Genomic DNA, 23,546 nt, shown 5'->3' on the forward strand with positions numbered 1-23,546 from the left:
CCTTTTGTTGCAGTGGCATGATTGAGAAATACCTGTTTTTTTGTACTAATTTGTAGGATTTTACGTAAATTTTTAAGGAGAGATTCCTATTAGCATGTGTTCAAAGCATTTCTTTAAATATCTAACTCTTAAGTAATCGTTCTAAAAATTGCCTGTGCTCTTATCTATTCTGTAAAACATAAGCTAATATTAAATTTTTAAATTACTAAGAAAAATCCAGCTGGCTGATACTGTAATGATAAATGTGTGATAGAGTGAATATGTATGACAGCTTAGATTTGCAAAACCGTCTTAAATTCATTAAGAGGAAAATACTATAATGTCTTCCTTAGAAACTCCACCTACTCTATCCCTTCGACCCATTCTGTCTCCCTATGTATCGGGCAGAGACTCGCCTTGAGCCACTAGGTGTCTTTTAGGAAACCGTCCGCATCTCCCTTTTCCCAGCCACAGGCCGTGTGTTGCAATATGATTGTAAATTGAAGGGGTACCTCAGACAACTATTTCAAAAGCCCCGATGTCCCATGTACTTAAGAACAACGGACAAGTCAATAAATAGTCAGATTCTCGAGAATTAAATGCTACTGAAAGCAACTGAAACATAATGAATTAAAGTAAATTAAAATCAAATACTGTTTTCAGTACCGATGACTTTATTATTTTGTATCATTGAAATGATGAGCTTTATTCTAAATACAAGCATATTATAATATTTTTTTCTTTATATGGCTGCATCATACCCTTCCATTTTACAATAATATCAGCGCCCCACAATTAGGCTCAAATTGTGGTGTCGAATTGAAGACATTCGGTGGCTGTCTGTCCTTAAGACGGTGTTTCGTGTTTCAACCCAGTAAAGGAAAGTTTTGGAGCCTAATTAAAAGGTATCGTAAATGTATTTATAGCTCACCTTTTAGATGAAGCAATACGTCCGAGGTTCCTGTTTTCTTCTCGGGGGGACGGAGTTTTTTTGATACCTTGTCGAACTCGGCACTTCGCATGAGCACATTTAGATGCAATGTGAGACGATGTGGGCGTCCTTTTCAGATGAGCGGGTGTCTCTGAGATGCCATTTTCACCCGTGTATGTCATCAACCCGACCTACTCTCTTCTACATCCTCCTAGCCCAGCACAGGTGACGCTGTTCCCGAATTCTAACTCGGATTACACGAGGACTACTTTAGTGCAACCCCGCCGTTCTAGCTGTTCTCCCTTCACTCCAGACCTCGTTCTCTTCACTCTAATCCCGACCTTTCCTTAAGCCGTTTGACCTCTTTCCGAGTGAGTTGGTGCAGGCGTGAGAAGCCTCTCCCTACAAATCCCTCACTGCTAGTCCTCTCATCTCACATTCCCATCCCTTTTACACCTGTTTCTGATTCTCTCTGGGTAGAGCTGATTCTTATGTGTTTTTTTTCTCAAATCCCAACTTTCTGGTAACCTCCTCGTACTTTTGAAATAAATGCAGTGAATTTTTTTAGCAGTTTATTTCGGAGAATACTATTGTTACAAGAAGTATTTCATTTTAAGAAAAATGGTGTGGTTAATTGCTATGTGAGAGGCAATATTAATTTTGCCTGCTATTTATTAAATTTACCAACTTTGAAAGAGGTTTGTGGATCTCTTTTTTTGTGTAAATATTATATTAAATTTCTTTAACCATTACACGGCTTTTAAAATGTTTAATTGTGGAAGGAGCCGATTATGCTCTTATCTACTTGATGGTCTTATAAATAGAATTTGTACGAAAATAATTAGCCCGCTGCTGAAAATCCAGACTCCTAAACCGTTCTGAAATTTATTTCAGTGCTGATTACCGACGTGATCCATTTTTAATTCCAATCTAACATCCAGTCCCCCGCAATCGTAGCCGCCTACGTAGGGATTGGTCTTCAGGTATGAGAAAAACTCTGTCAGATGCCGTTACATGTATACCCTAATGTCACGCAATTTGCGGTAAGATAAGCTATGCTCTCTCGATTGCACACTAGGGCAGATCGGATCGGATCATCGATTTGTTTAACGCCGACGAGGCGCCAAATAAGGGACAAGTCGTCTCACTACGCATTCTTTTTTACCTTCTACCGTCTTCCGATTTATGTTATCACAGATGAACGCCCTCCTAGCAGCATATGCGGGATGAATTTTGAAGTATTGGAGGCGTGGGAGGGGAAGAAGTCAGCGGGGAGGGGAAGGTAATGGCCTGCGGCTCTTGTATCCGCGACGCTGCGTGGGCGTTGGAATATTTTCTTCGCGGACGCGGACTCAAATTAGGCATTTTGTGGCTAAAAGGTGGCAGATACGTCAAAATGCACGAAAGTTTTGTCCAGCAGGGCAGTAACTCGGCAAAATCTATAGGGAATGACCATAAAATACTATATTTTTTCGAATTTCGACCCTCCCCCCCTAAATTGCATTTGAGCGAGGGCCAGGGGTTCACCTAGAGGTCTCAAATTTTTCATGCCTTATTTTTGATCAGTCCCACAACTTTTTTTCATTGGGCCAGATGGATTTGAAAAAAATCGATTTTACCGATCCGCCCTATTGCACACGTCTCTTGCGAAGTCCAACATAGTAAATCCTGTGGACGAGAAGCTGACCACTATGGTTCATGATTCATGTTCACGGGTGATACCAGAACCTCTGAGCTCGGCGCGGGCTACAATACATGGAAAGAATGGAGTTCTCGATTTTATGTATTGGGGGAAAAGTGGAGTTCTCAATCATTATAAAAAATCAAAATAATTTTTAATGGATGATAACAATTTACAATTCAATTTATGTTTTATTGATAATAGAGCTGTAACGCTGATAAGTGTATGGTTAGCTTCGACAAAATACTATGCCTAAGTATATTAAATATCGCTCTACCTAAAGAGCGTTTTTTGCGTGGTAATATTAGGACCTTTTAACCAGTTTTCATTATTTATAACAATCGTATTTAATAATATTTTTAAAATGTGAAATCGTGTGTCATCTTCGTATTTAGTATTAATATAATGGAGTAATATGTGCCTTCTCAAAATACAAACATCCGGACAGGAAGAAAAAAAAAAAAAGTTAAATGCTTATGCATGATTCTCGGCAGAACCTCACACCTTAAAATAGGTACATTCAGGCTCAAGGTGAGTCTGCTCTGCATAATATGAAGGGCTCTCAGGATTTAACTACCTTTCAAGGAAAAATGATCTACAATGCATGGAAAATTCTAGCCAAAAACCGGACGTTCAATTGACATTGCTCTAACAATGCTATGTTTAGTCTTCCTTGTCTAAAGTGAATTGTATCTTTTCATAAATTTCGCTGATGGGAACAATATAGATGGGTACAACTGTTATTAATAGTTATGAGGACTATTATAAAAGGATAGCCTGCCTCGGTGGCGGCGGGATAGAGTCCTCGCCTCCCAAGATGAAGGTCGCGGTTTCGAGTCCCACCTGGGTAGATTACCCCTATCCAGGGCGTGGGCGTCAGTTATCGTCTATCGTCGTTATTATACAGGGTGATTCAAAAAGAATTTGGAAGCAGGTTGGGTTTGTTCGCTGGTTCCCGCACTGATTTCTCCTTGTTGCCGATGCCTTCAGTACTGATGGTTCTACCTGGACGGTTGGTACTTGTCGGGTGTTGGTTATGGATGACTGCTCTGAGGGTCTGCCCTTTCTTCCTACTAGTTCCTGTTAGTTGTGGTATTCTTTTTGAATCGCCCTGTATAATCCACCGATTTAAAGGCCGATTAGTGCTACTTTCGGGGTTAAGAAAATAAATACGTAAATAAAGGAATGCAAATCAAAATTTGTAATGAATTATAGTATCCAAATAAGGGTTTAATCAATTTTCATAAATGATTTTTATCAAGTGTCATTCCATAAAATTTACTAGCCCCATTGATCCTGGGTTGCTATTCCAAGCGTCAAAGTGTATTTCCCTTGGTAAGTTAAGAAAAACGTACATTTACATCCATGGCCTATGACTTACAAACTTAATAGTGTTCGGGAACGTGATATCGAAAAGTTCTCTGAAAACTACTGTTTGAATATTTTTGCCCAAGGAACCAAATAGGGTAATTTAAAGGGCATAACAATTGACTCCTTGGTTATGCTCCTTTCTTCCACACTTTTTTATTATGAAAGTGCAAGGAGCTTATCATCCTCAGAATGGCTTTATGCAAGGTAGCAAAAATAAAAAAAAACCTTCACTCAAAATTGGGAAGTCGTTGTTGATATCACCCTGACTCTCTCAACGTCTTGTCTCTAAGTCTCCAAGAGAATTCCTCCTTTCTCCATCTCGTCAGCCTTTCCCTGCATTTCGCTTCGGGATTACGTCGGCAACAAGCACTTAGGATTGGAAGGTGTTGTCTTTCCAAACACGGTTAGGAGCATTCTTTTGTCTCAAACCCACTCTCTCCACAATCTCTTTTCTATTTTTCCACACTTTTTGTCGTACTTCCCCTTTTCATTTTCATTCACCACCCTTTTGCCTTATGCATACTTATTTCTTCAACTTTCAATGGCACCGATGAATTATGTGAAAATATGATGCGGAGTGGTTATTCACTGGCATAAACACAATAATAATCTTATAGAGAGATGACATTTGCCGAGAAGATATCGTTTCACTTGCTGGTATCAGAACTTTGCTCTGTCGGTCAGGTAAGATACCATGTATCTATGTATCTTTTAATTTACGTACATAATCTTTTAATATTTTATCAGGTATACCATGTATCGTTGAATTTACGTGATAATATTTATGTTAACGTACGCTCTCTTGCAACTGAAAGGATACCTGGCTGCTTCTCGGAGTCAAAAAAAGTTAAATTATGTTTTTACATCAAATATCTCCGTAAATGAATGTCATACAGGCTCATGAAGTAATGTTTTTGATTTTCCCCTGAACATGCCAGACATTTAAAAAATCGAAATTAATTTATTTCGCTAAAATTTCTGAGTTCACTATTGCGTAATTCCTTCACTAGTCCACTCCTTTGTTACGATATCTCGAGTAATATGGCTTGGAAGTTGTATCACATTGAGAATGGGAGATACTTAGAGGAATCGCTCATTTTATATCTAAAAATATGCAAATATCGACATTTTGTTGAATATTTAAACGCTTTGTACGGTGGGAAAATACAAGTATAGTGAGATTCCTGTTTTCTGTTTTTAAGGTATTTTCCGCGCGTAACGTTTTCATGTTGAGGCAACAATGAGGTATGTTTCTTTTCAAGTTTTTTCAGCTACTAGACATAAACTTGATGGTAAAAAGTTTGCAGTATGTCCCTAATGATGGTAGAAATGCGATATTTTTTTCAGCGTGGGTGTAGGAAACAAATTGCCTTTGGAATTCTGAACTTGGGCTAATGCCGCCCGAACGCAATCGCAACGCAAAAAATGTTGCATTTCTGTTCGAACCATTATTCACTCGTCGCCTTTCGGCAAATCACATTCAGGAGCCATTTTTTGCCGCGCCTGCCACTGCGCCACCAGCAGAAGGCGCGGGCGGAATCTCTCCCTGATCGAAAGATCTTCCCGTATTAGCTCATGCTGCATGATGGATTCCCTCTGAATTATTCTTGATTAGGCTGAAATTTAAAGCACCCATACGATTTGTTCATGTATTACCTAGTTATATTTTTTTAACATAATAAACCAGGCCATTAAATTCATCGGAGAAGGTACAATAACTTCTTGTTTTCCTGCCTCTTAAACAAGTAAAATGTTTCCTTAAGAACCTAAGTCAATGATTTTATGAATTTATGGATGCAAGACTTCAACGCCTTAGATACTTATGAAAAATTCGTGAAATTTTATCCAATTCAAAAATTCAATTTTTCAGGAGTTGATACAAAAATTCCTTATCGTAAAAAGTACTGATTGCGAAAATAAAAAAAATAGATTGAATGACGGAATATTTTTTAAAGTTTTGAAAATAATTATGGAGATATTGTAATAGAACTATCCATGCTAAGAAATGGATTTTTTAAAATTATATTTATTGAGCTCTGAAGTGCACTTCTGTGCTGATAAAAATAGCAGAGTTGCGTTTGTGTTAGATAAAACTCTCATGAGCGGCTACCTTACCGTATGAACGAAACCTTTTAGTTTCTTCTCGGAGCTGAATCTATTGCCGTCACGTTTCTAGAGGTGTCGTTTAAAATATTGAGGAGGTTGAGAAATATTCTCCTTGTGACAGAATAAGTCCGGAGAAGAAGGTAAGGGGAAACGAATGAATGCTAGGGGCATATTTTTGAGAGAGAGCAGAGGTTAAGAAATAAAACGGCCAAGGTGGCGGATTCTCGGATCTAGAATTCTTGGAGAGGAACGAATTCCTTCTAAGAAAGCGTGTGTGTGTGGTATTTTTCCGGACCTGAGCGGGAAAGAAAGATAAAATGGAGGTTTAAGGAAAGAGCTAAGAAAAACGTTCCCACAGCACTTGCTTACCAACAACCCCTGGAAGAGAGAAAATATAAACTTCTCCTGATGTTTAGACAGCGAAAGGAGGAGCAATCCTACAGGCGCAGTGAGCTGTGTGTGTAACGTGGAGGGGTATGTATAGGGCATTATACACTGCTAAGGACCGGGAACATGAGACCATGGGAATAACAATATCTACTCCAAAAGTGGTCGATGTGTGTTGTGAGGGATCAGAATGGCCCTTGACACCCCACTTTTAACTGTCCGACTGGCATTTATCCGCTTGAAGGGGCCTGTATGGATCTGTTGGTAGTCTTGTATGGTAAAATTGATTTAATATTATTTTTTATCCCAGGAATATATTTCGGATAGAAGATTACGTCCTATTTTGTCCCAAATACGTAAACAGTTGTATTGTATGGTTGCGACTATCATACTTGTGGAAGTACTATGTTAGCACTAATGGTCACGTATTTTATCTACAATTATCAAGCAAATTATTATTATTATTATTCCAAAACGTGAAGTTTTCTGCTTGCGTATAATTTTTCAGCTATTTAGTACACGGAGGGATTAATTTCACGTGCACAAACTCTATTGATTGGTGGCATAAATCTGGTGTTTATTGGTTAAGAGCAGCGGTTCCTCACCGATGGTACGCCGAAAATAATAGGTAATGGCGGACGCCAGGAACTATGTAACTTTTATCCAGGATATTTGTATGCATATTATATGAGGTATTTTATAACACGTATCTATTTATACCGTTATATATAGCTAAAAGTGTCACCTATCCGAGAGAAATTATGTAACAAAATGTGTTTATTACACTTTTTGGGGTACAATATTGGTTATATACATATAGAGGGATCCGTCTGAAGAAAAATACATCTCTGTTCACAACGGGATCCCTTTGGAGAGAAAATGTGGTTGCTTAGGTACACACGTACCATACGGTAGCTTCTCTTCCGTACCCTGCACGAAAACAGAAATTCTCTATGGTTCCAGGGCCATCACCTTTATCCTCTTCTAAATCTTCCCTTCGTGGAATATCCCCATCTCAGAGTTTTCTTCACACAATTCCACTCTCGTACTCGACGTTAAAAGTCAGCCCCCTCGTGACATTTTTCAAACGCTTTGAGGACGATGCTACCTCGCTCCAACGTCCATTTTTCTTCATAGCGGTCAGTTTATATTTCGCAAAGCTGTGGCCTTTATTTCTCATTTATCTTCTCTGAGTTTTTCTCCATTTTTCCCGAGTGTGCTTTCAGGGTGGTTATGTGTTCTCCTAGCAGCCTTGGCTTCCTCTCTTCCTTTCACGCTTTCTTCTAAAGAGAAGTCATTTCATGTTGTGTATCATGTGGTTCTTCCCCTTCTGGAGAATGAACTGGGTGAAGCAAGAGCCAGCTTACGGTAAAATATGTAGCTTACTGTGTCCTCTCTCTTGTGTTGTGTTTTCCCCCGCTGTTTCGTTGCCAAGACTAATATATTGCAACAGTGCCACGTACGCAACAGTGAGAGAACAAGTTGAGACAAATTTTGGCACCATGACCCGTTGTTTTCATATAAATGTTATCCACAGAAGTTTTAGATAGGTTTTGTATTTGTTGCTCAATATCAAGCGCTAGTTACCGGAAAATCTTAAAGATGCGTTTACACTGTGTAACATGTTATATAAACATGTTATATGTAACGTGTTACTTGTAGCATTTGTTTTGCATAACATTTGTTTTATAACAAGTGCCCAACAGAGCCAAATATGCACAAATAACATGTTACAGATTCAGTCGCAGCCCACCCGTCAACTGGCTATCCCCACCATGCGACTCTCCTCTTTTCTGTAACACGTTACACATTTTCCCACTTCGTGCGGGAGGCCAAAAACTTGTTATATAACACGAATTTTTTTGTAACACAATGTTACGTGTAACTTGTTACACGGATTCGTAACTTTTTTGTAAAACATGTTATGTCTAGCTTGTTTATATAACATGTTACACAGTGTGAACGTACCTTAATATACACCTACATATTGCTCCGCAAGCCACTTAAAAATATTTGTGGCAGGGTATGTTAGGACACCATCCGCTGACATATAAAAAAACAAATATTCTAACACAGATACCTTTAGTATTTATTAAATGCTTTCATCGAGTAGGGGAAAAACTAATTCCCATAACTATTCGTTCAGCAAAATATCTCTCTTAATTTATAATTCCTGTCTGACCTAGAAATTTAGTGGGGTTCCATTATGATTAAGGTATAATGCATAATAAATTTAAAAATGAGTGAAAATAAAATTTTTGCCCGTACTTTCATTTGCAAGTACCGAGGATTAAAACGCACGTTAGGGTACAGAAGGTAGCGGCCCAAATAGTAACATTTTTCACGCAGATATCGTTATGAAGCTTGTTCAACTGTTCGGTGTGGGTTGGGGAAGGCGTGGAGATGTTATGCAGTCTTCCTAGTAGGATGAGGAGGGCAAGAGATGACATGAGCTCCCCCGTTTCTCGCGAGAGATCGCCCCTGGGCTAATTGCGCGCTCGTGGAACCCGCATCTCGGCGCAGGACGTTATTTCAATGTTCGTGGCGGTGGGTGCCGTGAGATGCGGCTCGTTGATGTTGTGAATGCGGGGTGTGGGTAGAAGGGCTCCTGTACCGCAGGCGTCCTGACGTTCTGCTGTGAACTGGGTGCGGTCGGAAATGGAGTACACGTCCGCGAAAACTTTGACAGACCCCCCAGGCTATGACTTCAGTTGAGACGAAAATTGCTTTTTTAAGCAGGCGCTAAATTATTCGGTGTAAGGCGAGGCAAGAGTTAAGGTGACGAGGTGACCTTGTATTCACCAGCCAATCTTTAGTGCTGAGAAAAATTTAAATTTTAACGTCAGAGTCACCCTCGCTTATGAGTCCGAAACTTGCCTAGCTACTATAGTCCATTCTTCAAGCTTTAATCTTGGTATTAGCAAATGATTACTCTGAGGCGATTATTCTGTTTTAAATATAAAGTAAAGCCGTCTCTAAATTACTGAGTGCTAAGGACAGATTTTTCATTAGTACATCTTATCCAACTATATTATTAGTTATCATATCTCTGTTGTAACCTACTTTAAATGTTATATCTTCTCAGATGAATTTACATACCAGATATTTATTCCCTTTTTGTTTTTCATGATCATCTTTAGCATCATCTCAGAATATTTTAATACTTTTATTTTGTATTCTTCTAAATTTGCAACTAACTTATATAGTGAACGTTGAGAGAAAAAAGAATTTTTAGTGTGCCAGTTCGATAAATATTGAGCTCAGTTTTTTACGCATAACATTTCACATAGCTTACTTCATCCAGCTGCATATTTTTATCTTAAATATTGGAAGTTCAACATACTAGCTAGAAATAAAAGGCAATTTTTTATTTTATTTTTTCTCGTTAACTTTTGAGATGAAATGGTATAGTTTATTGAAGTGTTGAAATAATGAGATCGTCAGATGCTCGATTAAAATACTTAGGACATACGAAGGATGAAAGTGCATAACATTAATCAAAGAGGGAAATGAAACGAAAGTAACGGTATCGGTGGCAGTCTGCATTGAAAATAGGTCTTCACAAACTGCCAACTCTAAAAATCTGGCAATATTCTATGAGATTTATTTTTACATAATAAATAATTGGCATGAATTCCCTGGTCTTTTTGGATATTCGGAGTCCAACTATTGCCCCATGTTACAATTTATGTACGCGTTAAATAATGTTTACACTACTTATTAAAGGGCAATTCCAAATTTAAGAGTTTGATTACAATCTTAATTTTATACAAAAACAGCTTTTGAAGCATCGCTCACTTCTAAAGCATTGAACGTTAGTTCTAAGGTTGATGCATGATTTTATCAGCTTAATCACTTATTAGAGGTTTGAGTGACATTAACGTAAAGTAGATTAATGTAATTAGACATCTACGGTAATTTTGTATTCTATTTATATTCGAAAACTCTCGAGCTATACTTATAAAGTTCATGAAATTCTTGAAGGACGTTGGATGTACGGCACGCATAGTCTCTTTGTACTCCTAGTTAGTACCTCCATTGAATTATTCAGTCGCAAAATGTGATGGATGCAAGGATTAGGATGACCGCAGACTGTGAACCTCTCCCGTGAGAGTTGATTACACGCTACGAGAGAATACGCAGTACGCCCTGCCGTCTAAATAATGTGAACCTTTAGCCAATTAGTAATTATGGTTGAACATAAACTCTCTTCATAGCAACAACTACTCCTGGAGTGATAGCATAATTACTCGTGATAATTTCCAAGTCATTTCCTAAAGCTAGCGACAAGCACCGTGAGCCTCGTCCTTATATATCATGAGGTTAACAAGAGCATTCCTTGCTTTTTCAATAGAAAACGGTATCCTAGAAAATGGTTGTAATTTAATATTTATTTTTTCGCAGTGACGCTCGCTAAATGTCAGTGCATACCGGGTAAATGAAAGACCCCATTGACGCGCCAGAATTGTAATTTTGATGTATTTAAGAGTACCTATCACTCTCCCATGATATTGGCAAGTGTACTAATGAAAAAAGGTGTAACATGTTAACAATGCCTTTATTGCTTTAATCATGAAATTTTTAGGGTAAAAATTATGAGTAATTATCTGCATCTCACCATAAATAACTATTATTCCTCGGTATTTTCTTGGAGTAAAACTTTCATGTATCATATACAGATGGATAGTGCCAAATCCCTTGTCTGCAAATGTAAGTAAAATTAAGTTTTTAGCACATAACACATCATGTATCGTAGACAAAATACTCGTGATGACCGAATAACTGGGATTGGCTATCACATGTAGAAAGAAGCACCTACACATTCCATTTAGATTACCTCTCAGAAATGATGTCTTGTATGAAAATTGTGTTAAATAAAGCAAGGGCAGTCAGAAGAGTTTTTCTTCATTAGTTATGCAATGAAGTTAAGTTAGCACTACGTAAAACAATTGTTTTTTTTTCAATTACTGGGATTAACAATCACATGCAGGAAGAAGCACCTTCACATTCTATTTAGGCTACTTCTCAGAAATGATGCCTTGTATGAATAATGTCTAGAATATGATAAGTACTTTCAGAAGAGTTTTTCTTCATCACTTTTACAGTGAAGTTAATTGAGTATTGCGTAAAACAGTAGATTTTCAATTGCAGGATAGAATACTTAATCGATTTCATTTCCCTTTAAAGAATAAATGCAATACAAAACGCCACTCGCGTCAAGAACTTAACCCTGCATTGGTCCGGTGTGCTTTTGTTGAGCCGTTGGTATGGTGGGGTTTGTGGACACCCCAAACGACTTGGTGACTTTACTGTCAGTGTTTGACCTCTCGGTACTTGGATCTTGGCTTCGCATAGGTCTTTAGGCACTGCCCAATCCCAGCAATCAATTAGTTTAGTAAAATATTGTCTCAGAGCTACAAAATAATTCATTTCACAATTCAAAGCAACTCATCGTACGCTAAAATTAACATTCACTTTAAAAAAAGATAATATATGACGTAATGAGCACCGCATGAACAGAGTTCTTTAGATTGCTCTCTCAGTACTACTATCTGGTAGTTAATAAATGGAAATATAGAGGACTCTTCGCAAGAAGTTATTCATTTTCAGAGCTCAAGCATAAAGTCTTCGAAATATGTCATGTTGTGCGTCATAACTCAGTACAAAAAAAAACGTCAATATGAGAAACACTATAAAAGATATAAAAAAGCGCAATTTTCTATTTCCATACCTGCTTAATTACAGTGGGATATTAAATATGGGGGATTTTAACTTGATTTGTCCTCTGAAGAAACCCATTACTATCTTTAGTGAAAGAAAGCATGATTCCAAAATTTTCCTTGTTGACAAACTGCAAGCCTTAGCGTGAATGTGGAACCTCGTAGAGGAAAAATATAATTCATTTTCGTCATAAATTACTCTGCTGGCAACATCAGTTTTTCAGCATCAAATGAAACAATTCATTTACGAATTTTTCAAGCTAATCTTTACCCACCATGCCTTTGCATCATATAAGTTATATATTTCTATTATTACCTCTGACCGTGCTTAGCAGTGGTGTAATTGAAGCGTCGCAACGCTTCAATTACCAATGCGTTGGTGGAATTGACATATTTCCGAACTTGAACTGGCCTGAACTTTTCCTGACCAAAATGGATTTATTTCATATTCTTGAATGGAGAGGTTAAGAAGCCAAGGGGAACAAGTGATTTTTTTCCAAAGTGTAACGTACAGACGTTAATATAAGAAATATGCAAAAACTTGGTGGCTAAGTGATACAAATCAGTCTCTGCTCTGCGCTGACATCGAGTACAAATTCAAATGCACTACTAAATATTTAATTGATCTAGTTTCTTATCTTTACCTAATTTCTGTACCTCGATTTGTTTAGATCAAAACATCCCTGGTACCCCTTGGCTTCTTAACCCCCTCAACTGTAATTTGTGTCCCATGTCATTCACATTGAATCCAAAGAATAATCTGGGTATTATTCTTCTTTCTAGCGCTGTCGGAGGAACCCCGCTTCGCGGAGCCCATTCCGAACGTGACTGTGGCCGTCGGCCGGGATGCCTCGCTGCCCTGCGTCGTCGAACACCTCGGCACGTACAAGGTAAGGGTAGTCGCCGTGCAACGTAAATCGCCCGGAAAACGCTCCTTTAAAAATTATTTTCTTGAGGCTTCGGAAAACGCACCTCTTCCGTATACAAATACATGAGGCGCGTTTTTTATAAAGTAATTGTCTTTTTCAGGTATTTAAAAAATATACTCAAAGTTTTATAACAGTTTTATTCGTACATAAAAGCTCATGTTTAACCACTTTTCCACTGAACTTACGTTTACATTAAGGCACTAATCATATCAAACAACAAGCTTTTTTATCCCGTCGTCATAGAAAATAGCCGCCTGAGTTGACAGCCATTGCACAACTATTGTTGTTTTCACGCTTTTATCAACATCGTGACGCTGACTTAAAAGGCGCCTCTACGATATTAATCCGCGTTAAAACTACAGTTTTCCAGGGGATGTCAACTCAGGCGGCAATTTCCTGTGAACCATGCTCAACATACGTCTCACATGTGGCCATATCACTTAAACCATGGAACTGGAAGAGTATTAAGTCCCAAAAAGTATAACTAGTCTTTTAGCTACCTAGGTTTTATGGTTACTAAAGTATGGGTATTAAGGTTACTTATAGGATTAAATGAAGTGCCTATTTATTTTCATGCTTAACCTCAAGTTGTTTAGTTTTATTGATGCTTACACTTTTTTAAATTGTGCTCTCGCTAAGACTTAATTAACAACTGAGCTTCAAATGTTTATGAACTTAAACTTAACGATGTAATAAGGAGAAAGAAGATAATTTTTCGCCTGCCAAAATTGTACCCGAATATTCTTTATTGCAATAATATTTTTGTTGGTTTTTATAATGCTTCAAATATTTATGGCCCGAAGAAATAATGACATTCAGAATAAATGCTGTTTTTTAAGTGGCCATTGGAAAAATAAAGGCCGTTATTATTTTCCATTTTTCAATGCTTATTATGAGGAGATTAGGAGGATAACGTTTTTTTTTCTTTTTCTCAATACTAAATGCAGAATAATTTGTGGCTTTCTGTAGCATACGGTACCCGGTCATGTATTTATTCGACTAATGAATAAATCAAGCACAGACATATTATGCTACTCGTTGAGTTTCTGTTAAAAACACATATATTGACAAAAATCCGCAAAGTTATCATCATCATATTTAAGGTGTGGAAAAATCTACCCTTCTCTGAAGCTCATAATCCATGGGATTTCAGAGTGAGAAATATTAATTGATAATGATGGGATCGCGCTTTTATAGTCGCACGTATTCGTGGCCTTCGTCGTAAAAGATTCTTGGAATACTCAGTCGTTAAGATATTTTACGCCTAATGTGCGCACTCATTTGGGAATATTGGCAGAAGCTCCATACCCATGGGATTCCGTATCTGTCCACATAAATCAGTGAGGTACCTAATTTTAACGCTGGGGTCTTTCCACCTCTCTCTAGACCCTATGATTCTAAATTATGGAGCTGTACGCGTTAAACCAGTTCATTTCAGATTCGTGCGGTCCATAAGTAGAGTTAGTGCGTCTTTCGGTTTCGTCTGAAATGCGTTGGAACGAATACATGTTTAATGTGTCTATATTTACGATCATGAAATGGCTCGAAATATTTTATGCTTCGCTGAATATCAAAGATATTACTCTCCAAAGGCACGTTGTGGTCATTGTGAATGGGATAAACTCTGTGTTTAACTAGTTCCATATAGGGAACGCATTTATTTGAAGCTTCCCACATTATACACAATGTAGTTTTTTCCAGTTTATCATGCAGGTCATCATCTTTATATTAACCAGCACGTACGTAACCTCATGAACTGTATCACGAATTAGACCAGCCAGGTTTTAACGGCCTAGTTGTCGTGGGCTTTACTACTGGCCCTAAGCAGAATATTAGATTCAGAACCAACGGTAGTAACTCCTGTTGGAAATGACGCTGTAAAATCCTTATTGCCGCAGTAATCTCTAAAATAGTGCACCCGTCTGGGTCGAGGAATTATTATTAGAAGCACTATTTATGAGATCATGAGTCGCGTTGATTGCTTATTACCTCCAAAATTATCTAACAAAATGTTTCCCAATCAATTGCTAATTTTCATTTTTGTATCATAGAATTAATGCTGAATTCCACGATTTATTAAATATCGAAAGGGATTTTAGCAGACTATTTTCAGTTCATTTTAACTTAACGGATGAGCTGGTGTGGCTTAATCATGTGGGGGTGAGGGGAAGGAATGTTTCACGACACGCGACTTTCCCTTGGCCAATCAGCAAACAGTAGGCATGGCCTCAGTCAGCCGCTCTCAGACCTCCGCCGAGTTAACATCGTGAATCTGCTCGTGGAGCAGTGTTGCTCACACGTTCTCCATGTGTGCCTTTAAGGGAAGGGTCGGAGTGTATTGGGGAGAATGATGAGGAGGAGGATGCGATATGGGAATACTTCCCTGACGTGTAACTCTCTTTCCTCCCTAAGGAGGGCGCCGACAATTCATTCATTCCATTCCCATCTCACGCCAGAATAGGGCAAAATGATTGGTAAAGATATATATTACTCAGGGTACTGTCCTGGCTTTCATAAACTTTGATGCACAAAAATTGTTAAAAGTGTCATGTTACCATTATGTCTATTCTTAACCAGTGCAGGACGGCGTTGCGGCGCGTTCCGGCACTATGACACCACTGGTAGGAAAGGAGCAACAAGTATCCAAGGGCGGATGAATGTTAAATCTGGTGGAAAGCTGTGAAAGTGTAGGAGTAAAGGGGGAGATTTAAGACGAAGGAAGGGAGAGGAAACTTCTAGAAGGAAGGGTAGACAGATGAATAATGAGAAATATGGTTGTGGCGTTGGGTTGATGCAGATGTGTTCGGAAGAAAACGGCGAAGTCAATAAAAAGTGTGAGAAATTTAGTCGGAGGCGAGTAAGTGAGAGGGTTGGGAGAAATGGAACTCGCAGAATCTCTTCCCCGGGATCCAACTCGCCCAATTCCGAACCGTTTCCACATTTCCTGCCCCCCATTCCAACCTAAGTAGCATTAGCTCACCCTACCTCACTCCATAACTCCTCTGCTCTCCTTCTCTTGCCGGCAGAGTCCCATCTTGGCTAACGACCCTGTGATAATGCATTAATTTCATCGTTCTACACAGGGTATGGCTTGAGTTTTTGGACTTAACTTATTCTTCCAGAGTATATCTCCATATGGCATTTTTTATAGAATTTTGATTTAGGGTTAATTACATCATTAACTTTCCCTTATAATTTATTGTAAATTAATAAGAGCAATTCACAATTAAATACTTTCTTTCGAACTTGTGATTTATCTGTAATATTTCTAATCCTGCCGCGTCAAATATACAAGAATTGCCATGAGAAGAAATTAACCTGGACCGGGAATCGAACCACGGACCTTTGGCTTTCCGGGCCTCTGTGCAGACCACTACACTATCCAGGTTCTTTAACTCCCATGGCAATTATACCGAGGCTCATGTTAATGGGTGTTAAGCCCTCACGGCTCATTAAAGGATAGGAGTGCGGACTCGGAGAATCAAAGGTCTGTGGTTCGATTCCCGGTCCAGGAAAATTTTTCTCATGGCAATTCTCGTATATTGTGATTTATCTTCGTTTGATAAATCCAGAAAAGTTGATATACCGTCTATCCATAGGATTATGCAATCAATTAATAAATACAGAAAAGGAAATTATCCTCCAACACGGGTATATTTGTGGGATGTAGTGTTTGTGTCAATTTCATATCTTAGAATCTCTTCCCCAAGTACCAACTCACCCAATTTCAACCCATTTCGGCGTTTCCTACCCCCATTCCACCTTCGATAGCATTAACTCACCCTACCCCACTCCATAACTCCCCTCATCACACCCCCTTGCCAGCAGGGTCCCATCTTAGCTGATGACCCTGTGATAAAGTATTAACTTCTTCGGTCTACGCAGGGTACGGGGTGAGATATATGAGCATAACTCCGGGTTAGAGTAGATGTAAAGAAAAGTGGAGTTACTAAAAACAGATTGGAATGAGAAGAAGGTTAGTTTTCGAGGACGCACTGACTTTCTTGGAGCATTGCCCAATTCCTCTGCCCTCCTCTGGATGGCATTAGGAACTCCTCTATACATCAATTAAGCTGCAAAAGCATTTTATCAAGTAAATATTGTGTCAAAATGAAAACAGTTTTCATCAAAAGAGCAACCAATGTAATAAAAAATTAAAAAACTTGAACAGATGTGGTCATGGAGATGGTTTTCAATGGAGAAGATTGAAAATTTTATTTTACACAGAGTTTGGAGGAGTTAAAATCGTACTTACTATAATACAGGCTGTGATAAAAAATATAGAAATAATAGATCCTCCCTTACCACAGATGTTGCTCTTCTTCCAAGTCGCTTAAAATCCTGAGGATACCCGAGATTTACTTGGGCTATGTCCAAAGGTCGGTCATATTGACGGGGTTCGTTTTCTCAGGAAGGTCTGAGTGAGTAGGAAAAAATCACGAAGCAAACTATGGGCTGCTTGACTTCGATAGTGGGTCAAGGGTCTACTGCTGCGCCTGAAAGATCAGGGGGCACAAAGGTTAACCAGGGGTCACATCAAAAGGTCCTTTGCTCGTCTTCAAACTGCCCTCGATAATCTTCGTTCCCTCCGCCAATATACCAATGGGTGATTTACCTACAGAAACGAGTTACCCAAACACTGTCATTGTAGTAATCTATATAAATTGGTAAGGAAAACAGCTCTTGCGGCTGAATATTCATTGCCCGAAAGCAGCGGTGTAGCTTAGAATTTAGTTCAGGGGTATGTCCAAAACCGGAAGAGTTCGAGAGGATATTATATATTTAAAAAAACAGGATGCTAATAATAGGATTTTAAACTAATTTTGGCAATTTTAAAATTCAAAGGACTTCATGTATCTTTTATAAATGCATGATTTTTCAATATTCTTTTTTCTTTTATGAAGAAACAAAGTAATTGTGTATTTATAATTCGCAGAGGAAGGTTCCCCTTACTACGCCACTGCCCAAAAGGTTACCCAATAATTTAACCCTTAGGTATTTCAATAACCTATATTATTTGACAATAAAGGTAACCTTTAATCACCTGCGTTCAGTCTCTCAATATACCAATGGGTCATTTGGTACTTCTCCTGCAGATATGGGTCACCGCACTATCACGGTGATTATAGTAATCTAAATAAATAGGAGGAATATCTCATTCGGCTGAAAAATTATTGTCCAAAGGCACCCTCGAAAACAGACGTAAATAATTAAATTTATAGTCTTGCAGAATGCACTCCGACAAAAATATTCAATCACTCACGTTACTCCTTACTGGCCCTCTTTCGGAGAGGGACTTTCCCTCGGTAAGAAGGAAAACACTTTTCAGTCCCTCCAATGTTGTGTGCTTCACCTTCTGAGGAAGAAGGAAGACCTATTAGACTAATGAATTTCGAAGATAAGTGAAAACAATCGCCCTTTGAATGGCCTCGATGGCATGAGGGGAAACAGTTTGTGACCAGACCTGAGTAATTTGAGAAAGAAGAGGCTACTGTAGAGACGCCGTGGAGTGGAAGAGTAGGAAAACAGGATGATAAACCAGGGAAGGAGGGAATAGTTGGAAGGGGAATGTAGGAAAATGCTATGAAAGACAGCAGCCAGGAAATAAATGAAAGAAAATGTGATGAGGTGAAAATGGTCCTCGAAGGAAATGAATGTGTGGGACAAATGAGAGGGAAGGGAGTAGGTACCTGTGTAAAGAGAGAGATGAAGGGGGCCGAAGGAATTTAGCGGGAATGAGTTGTGGGAAAGGAGAAGGATTGGGAGGGTTCGGGGCTGCGGGCGGGAGGAGCGATAAGAAGGTCGAAGGAGAGTGTGATGAGGTGGCCTTCACCCGTTTTTATGACGCTGCGACGGAGCGCGCTGGGGATGTCTCTAGAAACTGAGTAGGAAGACACTCGGATATTTCAGGTTTGTGGCTCCAAATTAATCAATTTTGTGATTGACAAAGTTAGTAAAACTTGTAATTTGATAAACGCTTAGGACATCTCCACCTATAGCTAAATAATTCTTCTATTAATGTAGGTTTTCACGGGCCATATTTCAGATTATCGTATAATTTTTTCCCCTCTTAACTTGGACCTACTAAGTTAATTCAATGTATGGCCTACTGTCTTTCATTTTATCTATAATCCCATTTCTCTTCTTTCCTTGACCTGTCTTACCTAACTATATCCTTGATTGAAGCTGATTGAAGCTTGACTGTTAACAGTCAAAACTCGGATAGAAGAACACAAGCGGGCCATTCGACTGGATTACCCTTCAAAGTCAGCCGTAGCGGAGCACGAAGCCACCGGACATGCGATCGACTTCGAAAAATCAAGAGTCATCGCCAGGATAAAACATTTTAAAACCCGACTCATCCGCGAGGCCATAGAAATAAAGAAAAACAAGAACAACTACAATAGAGATACCGGATTAAGAATCAGCAATACTTGGAACCCAGTCATCCGCAACATTTCGTTATCTTCCCCCTCCAGTCCTAACTCCCCACACCCTCCGCCCACCCCTCCCACCTGAAATATAAAAAGGCAGCAAAAAAACCAATCCCAACATTATTCCCTTGAAAAAGTGACCAGCAGTCGGTCGCGAAACGTCGGGGCTATCTCCTTTGCGACACGTATGTGAGTTATTTTTTAACTAACTATATCCTATAACATGGAATTTACGATCCCCTTCCCCGATCAATATCAAGCCAAATTACGGCTATAAAATTTTTTAAATGTACCCATTAGATTTCGCAGAAAGAAATATTTCCAAATTGGGTGTGTGGATGAAGAGAAACAAATGTCCTGTGCCGATTTTTTTGCGGTGAAACTTTAGATGTGGTGGATTGTTGTTCCAAAACTGAGCGGAGTGGATTCAAATGTTGCGCTGAGAATAATAATTTGGATGTGAATTGGTCTGCTCTCGTGTATGGGAGGTGGAGTGATGGCTTTTCTGGATGGGAGTTGAGAGGAAATGAAATTGCTGAGGGTTCATTGATCCTCGGTTTCTGAAAATACTCGTAGATGTATCTAAAAAGTTGGTTCTTCATTTTCAGGTAAATGCCCCATTGACAAAAAAAAGAAACAGAATCATTATCAATGAACGATTTGTTGTATTCATATCGTTTCTTCCTCCTAAACGTTTTTTAATTCGCATTAGATATACATTGCAAATATAGGATATTGCAAAATGAGACTTAGAATATTCCGTTGACATTCCAAATTATTAATTCTTTTCTACACCATATCATGGTTCCAAAGTCCTTAGTTGCGAAATAGATTTTATCAGAAAACCCACAATATGCTACATGATTTATACCTTCCGCTAACATTGAATAAAATGGCAATAAAATAAGTTTTTCCTTGAATTTAATATTTTTCTATTCCCAAATTTCACGCGTAAGCTATAAAAATGTATCATACGTGTTGATTGACGATTCGCATATTTTTAAATAGATTCGAGTACTAAAAATCGCTTATATCTACCGTATTCATCGGTGTCATTTCATCCATGATGATCTTGTGAGTGCTAATTCATCCTTATTGTAATTATATATTAATTTAAAGATTTCCCTCTCCTCTCCCAACCCCTCCTCCCTATTTACGCAGCCCCCCAATCCACACGTGCAATCTCCTTGCCTGCGGCGACGGCCCTTGCAGCTCCCCGCTTCTAATCTCCTCACCACCCCTTGGCTTCTCTCCACCCGTTAACGGCCCCTCTCTCCTCTTTTAACGACCTTAATTTCCCCGTTTCTTAATTAAGAAAAATTTTATTCCCAACATTTGTTTTGAAATTAAAGTCACCAAAGCTCTTTCCTCCAGCTTCCCAGTTTACGGCGGTTTTCGAGTATTTTTTTTTCTTGCTCGGTCTCATACATTTTCCCCATGCATATCCCCCTTATTCTCCCTTCATGCAACTCTAAACATTCCACACTTCTGCGTGGCCGCCACCCTCATTCCCATTTTTATGCTTCCATTCTGGCCTGGCGAATGTGAATAAGTGATAAGCATACCCGACTTTATTTCTCCAAATGCTCCTTCCCTTCTTTCCACCATTTTGTAGGAAGTTCGCCCTTCTTTCGGATCATCTATTCCCACGTTAGATAACTTAAGGAGCGTCTTCTTGCCCATACCTCTTCTCTCGATCGCTCGTGTGTGTAAAAAAGAATATTTCAAACAAGTGAGATAAAATATTGAACACTTAAAAAATACAAAAATGATTATAATAATAAAGTCATAAAAAGTTTAAAACTAAAAAAAATAGAAAACCAAAAATTCATAGCAATACATTACGTCGCACGTTTTCATAGTTTGCTGACGATTCGTACTGTTTCCGAAGTCATTGTTTGGCTACGTTTACTTCTTAGTAGATATATTGTACATGGCGCGCGCTCCCTAGTAGCCTGCTTTTCATCTTCTCCACCACTTACATCAGGAAAGATGATTCTGGTCCCTTACACTTTTTTGTGCCATTTCGATACCTCCACTGCAAAAACGCTCAACAATAACCCACCGAATCAAATCCGCTCATCCAGTGGCCCCACAATACGAATCCGCTCAGCTGGCAGCGTCCGGAGCATAAACGCTCACCTCCAAGCTTGGAGAATAGGAGATGAGCGTTTATGCTCCGGACACTGTCAGGTGAGCGGATTCGTATTGTTGGGCCACTGGATGAGCGGATTTGATTCGGTGGGTGATTGTTGAGCGTTTTTGCAGTGGAGGTATCGATTTGTCTCATTCATAAGTTTTAACGCACTTACAATTCCGCTGAAGAAGTGGTATATCTACACACTGGCAAGTGGACAAAATAGCGGATCGTCGTCGTAATGCCCTTTTTTGTGGACAGATCAACAGATCACGCGTTGAATCTTAGGTGAGTTACCCAATCGTTCTCAGTGGAATCTGAAATACTTAGAGAGATTTCCAAGTGGGCACCCAAGCTAAAAGAATTAGGCCTGTTAATGACCTCTTGGACGCATTTTTAACCAGCAGGGATTTTTACGGCTCAGGTAAAAGGAGTTCAGCCAAATGATAAGTGAACGATTGATTCTTTTCATTGCTTTAAGTCTCCACCCTACGTATTTTACAGCTTTCTCTGGCTTTTATTCATGCTCTGATTGCCGTATTAAAACGTCAAATTTTATTTACGCTCATTACTATTGACAATTTTTCTTGCCTGTCTGAGGATGATTGCATTCTAATGCCTTGTTTTCCTATTTTGATGAGTTTCTTCCATATAATCTATAATCCTCGTTAGCCTTCCGTTGGGCGCAATGGATCTCACAGGCACAGCGCAATTTTTTTTTAATTTCTCTGCGCCACTTGGAGGCATACACCCTTCACGCTTATAGTAGCTTTTTGTTTTGAAACTTTCTATGCAGCCTATCACTTTTCATATTAATGCCGACAGATCAATGGCGGATTTTTCAGCATAACTAAGAATAGTAATGACACTTTAAAGCAAAATAAAACATTATTAAATAAATAAGGTAGCAAAATAAAAAGTAATGGTCTTATAGAATTCAAATGGTAAAATACAGAAAATAAAATAATGCTAGATAGCCAACAGAGCATGTTAAAACGCACCTTGATGGATCGGTCTGAAGCCTAATGATGACTTGTGAAGGGGTTTTTCGATAGCACGAAATTCATCATGTAAGTGTTCGACTACACTTAAATGGTGATTTAAACTTTAAAGGCGTACCACTGAGCCATGCTATTATAAGAGTTAATAATAGTTTTTTCACATCTGTGCCTGCCAGGTACAATGCGCATGAACTCAGCAGTTCCTATATTGCGCCTGACGAAAAGTTAATGCTCGCTGTGTCTGCATAATGTGTTCATTGCGAATTCATTGAGTTTCAAATTCTTATTTTCTTGACATAACGTTAGAACGAATGTGAATTGTGCCAACCAGCTATATTAATCATGAAACTTATGAGCGTAAGAATTTAAAATAAATGAATGATCAGTGTTAGATCGATATGTAACTCTGACTGAACATAAGTTATTTTTACATCGTATTTAAATAAGTGTAAGTAATAAATTTAAGGTCCAACTATTTAATTAAAGCTTTGTAATTGGTATTTTTATCAAACTGGATAGTATATTTTGTTTGGGTAACCTAAAATTTACAAGGTAAATGAATAGTGTGCATTGTATGCTTTTTATTCAGTTTATTTAAAGTGATGATTAGTAAATTTTAGATCTTTACTTAATTATTTTCCATGCTATATCGTCATTATTTCTTTCTGTCTTGGAAAATTAGTATGGTTTACATTGTATTCGTAACATGTCTCCCTCTAGCGCCAGTAATGAATGCATGGCGTGTTCCTCCAGTGGCTGATGATGCAGTGGAATTCAAGGCATTCGTTTGTCCTCGTTTCCCTGTTCTCCGGATCTCATAGCTGTCTCCGTCTGCTCTTCCCCACCTTGTCATTTATCGCGGTGGATGTG

General features: G+C 38.7%; 1 protein-coding gene across 3 annotated transcripts in view; it reads left to right on the forward strand.

Moving 5' to 3' along the window:
- LOC124165661 (lachesin-like) overlaps nt 1-23,546 on the forward strand; it is a 472,126-nt gene that overhangs the window by 250,646 nt on the left and 197,934 nt on the right. For all 3 annotated transcript variants that reach the window (XM_046543140.1, XM_046543143.1, XM_046543142.1), the window contains exon 2: nt 12,959-13,065. In XM_046543140.1, the coding sequence (XP_046399096.1) occupies nt 12,959-13,065 (107 nt within the window). The remainder of the gene's footprint in view (nt 1-12,958; nt 13,066-23,546) is intronic.

The sequence above is a fragment of the Ischnura elegans genome, chromosome 9 (assembly GCF_921293095.1).
Source record: "Ischnura elegans chromosome 9, ioIscEleg1.1, whole genome shotgun sequence".
Lineage (NCBI taxonomy): Eukaryota > Metazoa > Arthropoda > Insecta > Odonata > Coenagrionidae > Ischnura > Ischnura elegans.